Here is a 12340-nt window from a genome sequence, read left to right as displayed (position 1 = left end):
GTGGCACTACTCATTCCCGAGTGGAGCGAACACACAAACATGTGTCCACACATCGCAGTGACAACAAACGAGTCCAGAAAAACAAGACAGCAACACTTTCCTCTAAAAGTCTTAGAACAGTGACGCCAATCCTACTATAGACTACAAACGTTTGGGTTTGACATCAAAAAATAAATATTAGACAAGAGATATCTTGGGAGATAACATTATTTGTAGCAGAACCCCACAATTTTAGGTGAGCAAAAGAATTGTAACGAGGGATGTAAAATAGACTAAAATTGACTTAATATTAAGCTGCAAATCCCTCGCTTGCAATAACTGCATCAACCTTATGACCCCAACTGATAACTTATGCTCCCATCTTAATTTATTTGGGGTTAATCAGATGCACTTCAAATGGTGGCAGGTATGTGCTCATCCCCATTTAACATGAGTTCTGAACACAGCCATATCCCCATTTAAAAAGGGTGTGTGCACTTATGCAACCATGTTTTATCAGTTGTTTGTTTTTACTTCCCCTCATTTTTTTTCCAATGGAGTTGTGCGGACTATTGGTTAACTAATAGTGGAAAAAACTTAATCTTGGTCTCGTGTTTTTTATACCACAAAAACCTGCCATTTGAACAGGTGTGTGTAGAGTTTTTATCTCCTCTATAGCTTCACTTGACCTCCTTTATTAATAGTTATTTTATTGACTGCTTTTAATTGTGTTAACAGAGAAAAATACATAAAATATTTACTAATGTTTCCCCCCCCTCCCACCCGAATAGTATGAACAATAGGGTGCCCTTTTCTGACTCGGGCACCTGCCCCCAAGAATGTCCATGCACGTGCCTGACAAATACATGTCAACTATCGCATTGTTTCCCCACTGCATCGAATTGTATGGAACTGTAGATGTCGTTTTTTTAAACAAATTGCAATCCGCGTATCCAGATATATGTATAGAATCGGCCTCCTGCCCGAGATTCCCGACCCTAGCAAAAAGTGGGTTTTGAAGGCATTGGTGGCAGTATATTTTATGAGAATTTTAACTGCGCTAATTGCATTATGACCCTGTGCATTAAAGTCTTTGTTTTGTCTTGTGTTTAGTCCATTTCCAACATTAACCCAGATAAATCTATGCGGCTAGCATGACTGAGCTGGGACTAAAATAGGTTTTGGACTAAAATAGCAATAAATGATGTAATCTACTTACAAAGAAGTACACTTTTTGATATGAGAACTTCAAATAACTTATTTTGTTTCATATAATAAAACAAGAATAGCTCTAATTCCCTAGTGAATCAAGTAGTCCGCTGATTGGAGCGTTGTGATGCTCAGCAAAGATAAAAGGAAGTGTCCAGTTTGGCAAGTGGGAACATCTTCATCATCCTCATCCTGTCAACAAAACCACATAAGGAAGGAAGGAAGAGTGGAGGAGAAGACAGAGAAAACAAGCCAGGGGAGTCGATGTGAGAAATGGATAAACGATGACAAACGCAACTGCGCTGACCTTCTTTCACTTGACAGGATTGAGTCACATGACACAGAGGCTCCGAGTGCATACATATATACAAAGATACAGTGCAAATGAAGTATTTTTTTTAAAGTGCTATTAAGGAGTTTACTCATAAACATGACCCCAAAAAAAAACTTTTCAACTGGATTTTACAATTGGGACTGACATCAAATTCAGGACTGGCACAAGACACAATTCACTCGCCTCAAATCAATTTCGTAGCCGACAAGATCGAACAATCGCCATGCTTCTCCGAATCTGTTGCCGTCATCGTTAAAGCTCCCTGGTTCACGTTGCCGCTGTCCCCGTTTTATTCCGCTCGACATGCCCCCAACATCTCAATCAATCAAGATCCCAACCGTGGTTGATGTCTTTTTTTTCGTCGCGTAGTCACAAGCCTAGTCGAAAGTATGGATATTGCTTTACAAATGTAGGGAATAAAGCTACAAAATCATCCGAAAAATAAAACCTCAAGTATAAAGTGCAGCTACCAGAAGAAAAAATCCATCATAAGTAAAATTATTATAATTTTTTTACTTTGTCACTTCCCACCACGGCACTGGGATCAGATCAAGTCCCAAGAGTGCAAAGAGTCGGCATTAAAAGATGCGTACACTTATGATGAGTGTCTCTTTAAACGTGAGCAGCGGCACACGAAGAACAGCATGAAGACGTGCGTTGGTAAGTATACAGTACGTATGCGACTTTTCAGTGTGTCATGCTCGTATTCTTTTATTTCAATCGAATTTCAATTTAAATTGACTGCTGACCAGCGCAGTGTGTAGTCTGCTTTTTCGTCAGCTGGGGTAGCCTCGAGCTTCCATATGACCTTGAACAGGATAAGCGGGGTAGAAGATGGATGGTTTTACCAAGCTTAGCCTTTTAGTCTGGGGAACTTTGTGCAGTAAACAGTTGAGTACTTTTTATGAGACCAGTTTAATAAAGTGCTGGTGTTGTGTGGCACGTTGCCTTTCAAGACTTTGTAAGTAAGTAACTAGTTGTTGGAGAGATGCTTGTCTGCTTACTGCCTTTGAGCAAGGCATCGTCCCCACCACCCCAGCTCAATTGCACACCCCTCTTTCACTCTGAATCTCTCCTTGCATGCCTGCATGTGTGTGATCTGGTTCTACGTGTGGTGTGCAACACAACGTTGACATAGGAGTATGAGTTGATTTCCCCCCTTGAGGGACTACCGTACAGTGAGCATAACCAGTACGAGTATGAAGATGAATAACGACGAGGCAGAGAAGCAAGCCTGAAGAGAAGCAAGTTGAGAACATGACAGAAGGAAAGCCAGAGGACTTGGGGGAGAGTTTTTTTTTGTTTTGTTTCCCCCCCCCCCTCCCAGAGACAGGACACCGATAGGAAAGAGAGGCTGAGAGTTATGTACAGACACAGACAGAATGTACAGTTGGCTGCAGGTACTCAGTGGTTGTCCTGCAAGACCCCCCTTTTGGCACCCTCTACCCCAAAAAACTTGAGAGAAGCATATTGCGATAGTTTTAGTCTTAGCATGTTCGCTATCTTTTATGATGAGACTTCAGTTGTAAAGTCTATTTCTGAAGAGTTCAAATGAAAAAGCAGACATCATTTTTTTGGGTGAACTGAGTAAAAATCAATTTTCTTTTTTATTTCAGGTCTTTTAAGTTAATATCCATTAAGCATTTGAGAGGTTAATTTGTAAAATAGAAAATCTATTATTGAAAAGGTATTTTAAAGAGGTCTTTGGTGTCATTCGATCGCAAAACCAGCCAACTCCAAGAAAATAATTTAGTTACAAAATAGACTCGGCCAACATTTTCCCCACACTATAAAATTACAGTGAAATGGTATGTGTGACTAAAAATCAATAACAGTGTACTACAGCTACAGAACTAACCCTTGACCTTAAATTAACCACTAATCCTGAATCACCTTAATTGCACATAGTCAGTTATCTTCCTCGTTGCTACTATCCTCACTTGATTGCGACAACATCGGCCAAGGCTTCATTGTAGAATCTGCGGACCTGATCCACCAATCATTGAATTACTGATGGAAATTTGTGTTCTTTTTCAAGAGACGCGTCTTTAGATTCGGCTCCCTAAAAAGAGCCACCTCGTTTTTCTCCCGAGCAAAACTTTTTGTTGCTTCAAATAACAAATTCCGAAATTATGTGTAAAATGAATTACTAATTTTAAAATACACTTGATCATATATGCATTGGTTGAATTGCTTTATTTTTCCACATAGAATGCTATAAAAACAATTGTAAAAATAAAATTTAACTCAATTTTATTAATGGAGCACTTTAAAAAACTGCAGCTGTAACAATGTGCTGTAAATAAGGTCAAACATAAAACTAAATAAATATAATACAAATACACAATAAAAATAAATATAATAAAAAAAAAATGTGTTTCTCATTAAAATATGAGAAAAAGTCCCTTCACATTAGCATTTGGCATACAGGAGGTCCAGACTTTTAGTCACTCGTCTACACATTATATAAAGTACACAGAGGAGTTTCATCTCTCTAGGACCGTTTCACGCAATTAGCATATTTTACGCTAACTTTCAAGCATCAACAAAGCTATATTAGCAGTGAGTTAACGAGAAATAGCGAGCGCAGACATGTTTAAGAATGACGTAAATACAGTATGTACAGGCTCGGGATTATCCTAAATGGAGATGAGGGTAGCTGCAGCAAAATGCGTGCGGCCCTTGTCGGTTTCTGAACTTAAACATTTATTTTCAACGAGTTTTACATTGTTGTTTGGTTTTGCAGGGTGAGGAAATGCACCATCAAACAACTCCGTGATTGGCAGTCTGCCAGTTGTCTATTTTTGTCTAAATGGATTTTGAACTCTTTATGTGATGCACAGATTCTACCCATGAATGATTCCCATTTCTTTATTTCACAGATGCTGTCAAACAACAGATTGTTATGAGTCATGAGTATGCGTTTATGTAAGGATGCCAAACCTAACGCTATCTCCTTACTTTAACCTCACCATGTTCGTGAACATCGGTCCGTACCGCTACCCGGCGTTGGCCGCGTGCCTCCTCCTTTACGTCTTCATCGTCTGCGCCAACTTGGTCGTCGTGCTGACGATCTGCCGCGAGAAGACCCTTCACGAGCCCATGTACATATTTATTGCCAGCTTGTCCTTCAACGCCCTGTACGGCTCCACGGGCTTCTTCCCCCGCTTCCTGCTGGACCTGGCGTCCGACGCTCACCTGATTTCGCGCGCCGCCTGCTTCACGCAGATCTACTTCATCTACACATACGGCTGCAACGAGATGACCACGCTGTGCGTCATGGCCTACGACCGCTACCTGGCCGTGTGCCACCCGCTGCACTACCACACCAGGATGACGGTGAAAAAGGCCCTGACCCTGGCCGGCCTGGCGTGGCTCATACCCGCCTTCTTTCTCACCACACTCATCTACCTGTCGGCAACGCTGCCCCTGTGCGGCAACGAGATCCAGAAGGTGTTCTGCGCCAACTGGAACGTGGTCAAGCTGTCGTGCGTGCCCACAGTGGTCAACAACGTGGTGGGCATGTTCATGACCATCTGTACCGTTTTTCTTCCGTTGGCGTATGTCCTCTACACATACACACGCATCATGAAAATCACCAGGAGGCGCTCCGCTGAATTTAAGGGGAGGGTATTCCAGAGCTGTTTGCCGCACATGGTCTCCTTTGTCATTTATTCCATTGCTGCGTTTTCTGACATCGCCCTGAGCAGATACAACATGGAGGACATGAACCGCTTCGTGGCCATCATTTTATCTCTAGAGTTTGTGGTCATTCCGCCGCTTCTCAACCCTCTGGTATACGGTATGAAGTTATCGTATATACGCAGACACATATTCAAGATGCTGTGAGATTGTACCTAAGCATCATTCTGTTGTTGCCATGAATATGTTAAATCTACTGCTTGTCCTCATTAAGCTAGCAGATTTAATAGAATTAAAATTCATTGTTTTTTTTTTTTTTTTACATTGTATTTTTAAAAATGTGAATTTTATGGTGTGTTTTAAAAGCCAGCTTTCAACCCTTGAGGTACCTCATTCACTGCCAGCCCTCCCAGTTAACATGGATATTTGACTTCAAAAGCCGTCAATGGCAGTGAATCAACCCAAATCAATCAAGACATTTCTTTTTATGTCACATGTAATTGCAGTACTGCATGAATATTAATGTGACATAATCACAAAGTAAAACATGAAATGCCATTGATTAAAATTATTTCATCCATCCATCCATCCATTTTCTGAGCCGCTTATCCTCATAAGGGTCGCAGGAGTGCTGGAGCCTATCCCAGCTAACTTCAGGCAGGAGGCGGGGTATAAAAACAAACAACCATTCGCACTCACACCTAGGGGCAATTTAGAGTTTTCAATTAACCTACCATACATGTTTTTGGGATGTGGGAGGAAACCGGAGTACCTGGAGAAAACCCACGCAGGCACGGGGAGAACACGCAAACTCCACACAGTTGGGGCCGGGATTTGAACCCCGGTCCTCAGAACTCTGAGGCAGATGTGCTAGTGCTTTTACGCAGAAGAAGAAATAAACACGTTCCATGTCATGTGTTGTTGTTTAAGATCTAGCTAGTGTTAGCTCAACTTTTAGCTGTGTGTTCCTGTAGCTTTGCTAAAGTTCTGAGTAACAAAAGTAGCAAAATTAGCTCATGATAGTGACTAAAATGCACCTTACTTGTGTGCGTTTATTCCACAACAGATGGAAGATTTCTCATTACCCGAAGCTGGCGCTTTTTATGCTAGCACAAGACAACACATTTGCCACGCATCATTCTTGAGCCGACAACATCAACAAATTCTCTTAAATAAGGCATTGGGAGGCAAAATATCTTGCTTCTCAAAATCAATCTCAACTACGGCTGATGTCTGTTTTTGTGTTGCATCTTTAAAGAAGTAATCAGCCTATTTTGACAAAGTAAGCAGTTGGTGTTCGAGAGGAGGATGCAGGAGATAGGCTTACATGGAAAAGGATGACGCGCTGTGGCGACCCCTAAAGGGACAAGCCGAAAGGAAAAGAAGAAGAAGAACGAGAAGAAAGTACACATCTTTTTGCACATGTGGGGAGTAAAAGTAAAAAGTCATCAGAAAAAGAAATACTGAAGTACAGATCTACTCAAGTACAGTATTCGTAGTTTGTGACTTCCCACCACGGCGCTACGATCAGATTAAATCCCAAGAGTGCCAACAGACGGCATTAAAGGATGCGTGCGCTCGTGATGAGTTCTCTTTAAACGTGAGCAGTAGAACACGGACAACATCATGAAGACACGTTGGTAAGTATAAAATACGTATGTGGCTTCTCGGTTTGTCATGTTTGCATTCTTGAATTTCAAACCTTGATTTAGATCTCAAACGTTTATTGACGGCAAGCCTTCACTTTAAACAACAACAGAGCATACACTGGTAAAACTATTTAGAAGCAAAAAGGGCTTTTAATCACATTCTTGCAATGGTGCATGGTAACAATTGTGACTGTTGTAGAGTATTCCAGGAGAATTTTACCAAGGGGTCACTGATGGTATTAGTCACGGAGTGGTACACTCGCCTGACTTTGATGCAGAGAGTTTGGTTTTAGTTCTCACTCAGTGACAGTGTGAATGTGAGTGCTAACTGTCATCAGTCTCGATATGTGCTCTAAGATTGACTGGCGACTTTTCTAACGTGTAGTCTTCCTTTTGCCCAAATTGAGCTGGGAAGGGCTCCAGCTCACGTGTGAGCCTGAACAGGATAAGCGGTATAGAAAATGGTTTCACCAAGTTCAGACTTAGTCGAGGTAACTTGGAGTAGTAAACACTTGAGTGCTTTTCATGAGAGCAGTTTAGTGCTGTGTACGGTGCTGATGTACGGCGGCATGTTGCCTTTCGAGACTTTGCAAATAAAGATGAGCCAGAGCATAATGGTGCCCATCCCGTGTGAGACACAGACAAGGAATATACAGTACAGGTACTACATGTGCAAAAGCACTTTCCCATCAGGTTCCTGATTGTTTAAAAAAATTGCCTGCCAACGTGTGTGTTACTTTTTATTTTAATGACATTCAAATTAACATTAAATCAATGTTTATTTAACAGGGATGATACCGAATTGGTGCCATTTACTTGACATATCATCAGCAAATACATTACTAGAAATAAAGTCAACAGCATTTATGCTTACAGCATGATGACACTATAAATGTTTTGAATAAAAACACAAATTAACACAAAAATAATTATAGGTAACAGGACTGAGCCAAGATTTTAACTCCCCAGTCACTGAATATTCAGAAAAATAAACGAGTGAACTTCTCATGGTCTGCAGAGGATCTGAATGATGGAACATGTGACACGACTAAAGTGTGATTTGAACGTCATAGTTTTTTTGTTTCTTTTCGAAGAAAATTAACATTACACTTGGGATAAGGAGTAACATGAATATGTAAAAAATAAAAAAAATAAAAATAACATTTCTAAAGTATTTTAATTAATGTGCTTCATGGTAAAGTCTAATTTTAGGAAGTGGGGACAGGCAACAAATGTTTTTCCTCAGGTCTCACGGTAGTTAAAATTAATCTTTTGAATTGTATTTATTAAATATGCAATCATATAAATGTGAAGGATACTTTGTTTACTCTCTCAAAAATATTTTACAGTTAATTCAATGGAGCATGAATAGATTTTATTCCCTGGGTTCGCAAAAGATACTGATTCATTGGAATAGCCCACTCCCTTAAGAAAAAAGGGATAATGTGACGGATTGACCCATGAATGATTTCCATTTCTTTATTTTACAGATGCTGTCAAACAACAGGTTGTTAGGAGTCATGAGTGTGCGTTTATGTAAGCATGGCCAACCTAACGGTGCCTCCTTACTTTAACCTCACCATGTTTGTGAACATCGGTCCGTACCGCTACCCGGCGTTGGCCACGTGCCTCCTCCTTTACGTCTTCATCGTGTGCGCCAACTGGGCCGTCGTGCTGACGATCTGCCGCGAGAAGACCCTTCACAAGCCCATGTACATATTCGTGGCCAGCTTGTCCTTCAACGCCCTGTACGGCTCCACGGGCTTCTTCCCCCGCTTCCTGCTGGACCTGGCGTCCGACACGCACCTGATTTCGCGCGTCGCCTGCTACACGCAGATCTACTTCATCTATACGTACGCCACCAATGAGATGACCACGCTGTGCGTCATGGCCTATGACCGCTACCTGGCCGTGTGCCACCCGCTGCACTACCACACCAGGATGACGGTGAAAAAGGCCCAGACTCTGGCCGCCCTGGTGTGGCTCTCCTCTGTCTTTATCCTCTTCACGGCCATCTACATGTCAGCCAAGCTGCCACTGTGCGGCAACAAGATCCAGAAGGTGTTCTGCGCCAACTGGAACGTGGTCAAGCTGTCGTGCGTGCCCACGGTGGTCAACAACGTGGTGGGCATGTCCATAACCATCTGTACCGTTTTCTTCCCATTGGCTTTCGTCTTTTACACGTACACACGCATCATAAACGTCACCTGGAGAAGCTCGGCCAAATTCAAAGGGAGAGTGTTCCAGAGCTGTTTGCCGCACATGATCTCCTTTGTCATTTATTCCATCACCGCGTTTTGTGATATTGCCCTGAGCAGGTACAACATAGAGGAGATGAACCCCTTCGTGGCCATCATCTTATCTCTGGAGTTTGTGTTTATTCCGCCGCTCTTCAACCCTCTGGTGTACGGTATGAAGCTAACGGATATACGCAGACACATCTTCAAGATGCTGTAAGATCGTGGCTAAGCATCGCTAATGCCTACTCTACTGCTTGTCCTCATTAAAAGGGAACTAAACACAATATTTCAAATTTTTTACATTTTAAACGTGCATATCATCTTTATCTGATTCCGTTGATTTAACTCTATGAAGAAAAATGCGTTTAAAACACCACATATACTCACCTACGGGTTCTGCCATTTGTACTTCATTTCACTCTTGCGAGTGTGCAAAGTTGCGAGAATGGGACGTGTATCAGTCCTTCTATCCTGCTCGCTTTATTTACTGACAAAACTAGAGAGTTGGTAAGTTTTCTGCAACGACAAGCTAAACATTAGTCAGATCCACTCATCTAGCCAGTTAGTGGCAGACGCGCTGACTCCCGACGGCTGTTCTCATCTGTCATCAGTCGTTGGTGTTAGCGGCTAGTGGCTAAAAGCTAGCTGCCGTAACTATTTGCCCACGGCGTTTGGCTGGGGAGCGCGGCCATTTGGCTGATGCTAACAGCCTGACAGAGTTGCGGTTCCAATCGATCCATTCTTAACAAACCACGCTTACTCAGATGTAAGGCAAAAAAGCTACAGTAATTGCAACGTCACTTCTTTACTTTCGGTCTCTTCACTTTTCTCCCAAAATGGCGGTGCTTGTACGTTGATGACTTATTCCATTTAATTATTATTTCATAAATATAATAGTAATCAGAGTACTGTTTTTGGATAATGCTGCGTTCACACCGAACGTGAATTGGACCATTCGCGCTACGTAATTACATAGTGTTTAAAGTCAATGTAGTCTGCGTGAGCGGGCGCGAATCCGTGCCAGGCGACGCCTATGACGTGACGCAAGTAGGGCGAGCACATGAAAATCCGTCTCATTCGCAGATTTTAACTGCAACTAAAATCACAAATTGCGTCCTGATTGCCAATCGGGGTCGAGAACGGTGAGCAAACGGCCAGCTTAGCGGACGGGACGTGCCGCACCCTGCTCAAAGCGCTTTGTCGGTGGCTGTGAAAGTTGTGGGCTGGAAACGGGAAGTAATTTAAAGAAAAGAAAGAAAACTAAAAAAACAGAAACAAATATTGTATTCAAGTAAGAGTACTGTTACTTTCGTATAATATGATAAGTAAAATGTAGTCATCCAAATAATTACTTGAGTAAGAAAGTACTCAGTGAACTTCTCAAGTACTGAGTAACTAGTGAGTAATTTGTGATGTTTTTTGTTATTTTTTTTAAATTTATTATTATTATTTTTTTTTAAATCAGAGCATGAACGTCAAATAAAACTAAAAATAAATAAATAAAACAGGAATGTGCAAATTCAGATATTGCTGAACAATATCACTTAATCTAAAACATAAAACAATCTTTATAAAATGAAATATTTGTAAAATTAACAAATTAAGGCAAATTCAGCTCCAAGAAATAGTCTTATACTATATTGTTCCCACTTGTTAAACAGCACAATACTGTAGGCTCACCAGGCAGATTTCAGGAAAATAAAGATGATTCTGATTCTGATCAATCATTTTAAAACTTTTTCCACCATTAATGTTACCTAGAATTTGGACAACTCAACTGATTTTGTTTTCTTTTTGAGAGGGGAGGTAAAAATAAACAACTGAAATAAACGAGTGTGATTGACTTGGACTTGACGTTTAACTTGCTGCCTTCTTGGCAAGGTCACCATTGCAAAAGAGATGTGTTTTAACTGGTCTTTTACCTGGTTAAATAAAGTTTAAATAAAATATATTAAAATAAATCTGGTTGCACAAGGATACACTTCCTATTAGAACTGGCACGTGCCTGTGTTCAGGAGTAACAGATCACATTCAAACTCATGTTCAATGGGAGTCCACACACACCTGCCACCATTTGAATTTTTAAATGGAACAACAACAACGCATGCATTATTTGCTTCATCCACTGAAAATGACTGTCTGAAGAAGCTGTTTGCTGACCAGACTTGTTGATAACGTGTGCGTGTGAGAGAGGGAGAAAACAAGATGCTTGTTTTACAGTTATTTGTGACCATAAAAACAGTTCTAATGTTGCCGTACGCACAGTCAAAACAACAGCAAAAACATCTGCAACTTACCACAAGGTGTTTTCTCAAGATAGAATTGGGCTGACTATCCAAGTTTGGGCAGTGACAAAACTACTCTGCCATGTGCAAGCTGTTGTTTTTCGTAGTCTGTAATGTAAACACGAGTCGCGCGCGGCTGTCACGACTCACTGATTGGCCCGCGAAGCTCCAATGGAAGACTTTGTGTGAGGACATGTGACTTTCTTGTGTCGTTTGATTGGCGAATTTGAGTCGAACGCCACCGATTGGAGCAACGGCACCCGATGCGGAAGTCGAAAACGTAATTCTCCAACTACATTGTGCACGCAATTATTGATAAATGATTGTAACGGAGTAAAAGTACCATTTCTTCTTAACATAAATACTCTAGTAAGAGTAGAAAATATGCTTTATTAAAACTACTCTGACAAGTACAATTTATCCAAAATGTTACTTGAGTAAATGTAACGCGTTCCTACCCACAGCACATCGCATCTTCGGATGCGAGCACGCAGACGACCCGCTTCTGTACCAATTGCTCCAAAACGGGTTGATATTATTGGAAATGAATGAAATCAGTTTCATTTTCAAAGCAAAAAATACATAAAGGATACTTGTTCGTCAAATAAAGACCATCTGGACGTGGAGTATGGTGATACCTTGGGATACGAGTAACAAAAAACAACACAATTATTCTTTAAAAGAAATAAAATAAAAAGCCTTTTTTTCCCTCTTTTAATTTATTTCAGATTCAGAGTTAATGGCAGAGCTGCTGCGTGGCCTGTAAAAGTCCCTGAGTCAGAGTAACCGTGATTCAGTGACCGCATGCAAGATTAACTACAGTAAGAAACTGAGGCGCCGCTACAAATTTGGAATCTTGGACAACGTGTTTCTAATGATGAGCGTCAGCTACAACACGCGCACAAATACGCACATTGTAGCCTGGTAAAATATTCCCTATGTGCAACCCTGGAGACCAGCTCAATTTCACATCATTTCTTGTCTACCTTTGCCACATCAACG

At 41.2% G+C, this 12340-nt stretch overlaps 3 protein-coding genes across 3 annotated transcripts in view; 2 read left to right on the top strand and 1 right to left on the bottom strand.

The window, feature by feature from the left end:
• LOC133486657 (alsin-like) overlaps positions 1-11367 on the bottom strand; it is a 70520-nt gene extending 59153 nt beyond the window's left edge. Inside the window, exon 1 of the mRNA XM_061792136.1 lies at positions 11351-11367. The gene's annotated coding sequence lies outside the window, so the exon portion shown is untranslated. The remainder of the gene's footprint in view (positions 1-11350) is intronic.
• Positions 4427-5371, top strand: LOC133487103 (putative gustatory receptor clone PTE01). The gene has a single exon (XM_061793138.1). It carries the CDS (start codon positions 4457-4459, stop codon positions 5369-5371), a length of 915 nt encoding a protein of 304 aa, XP_061649122.1. The 5' UTR covers positions 4427-4456.
• LOC133486643 (olfactory receptor 6N1-like) lies at positions 7935-10281 on the top strand. The gene has a single exon (XM_061792088.1). It carries the CDS (start codon positions 8356-8358, stop codon positions 9268-9270), a length of 915 nt encoding a protein of 304 aa, XP_061648072.1. The 5' UTR covers positions 7935-8355; the 3' UTR covers positions 9271-10281.
• Positions 11368-12340: the final 973 nt, after the last annotated feature.

The sequence above is a fragment of the Phyllopteryx taeniolatus genome, chromosome 12 (genome assembly GCF_024500385.1).
Source record: "Phyllopteryx taeniolatus isolate TA_2022b chromosome 12, UOR_Ptae_1.2, whole genome shotgun sequence".
Classification (NCBI taxonomy): domain Eukaryota; kingdom Metazoa; phylum Chordata; class Actinopteri; order Syngnathiformes; family Syngnathidae; genus Phyllopteryx; species Phyllopteryx taeniolatus.
This window is presented reverse-complemented; position numbering and strand designations above follow the sequence as displayed.

Bases quoted from the DNA above. Each gene is read 5' to 3' on its own strand.
- LOC133486643 (XM_061792088.1), top strand. From the start codon at position 8,356: ATGGCCAACCTAACGGTGCCTCCTTACTTTAACCTCACCATGTTTGTG.
- LOC133487103 (XM_061793138.1), top strand. From the start codon at position 4,457: ATGCCAAACCTAACGCTATCTCCTTACTTTAACCTCACCATGTTCGTG.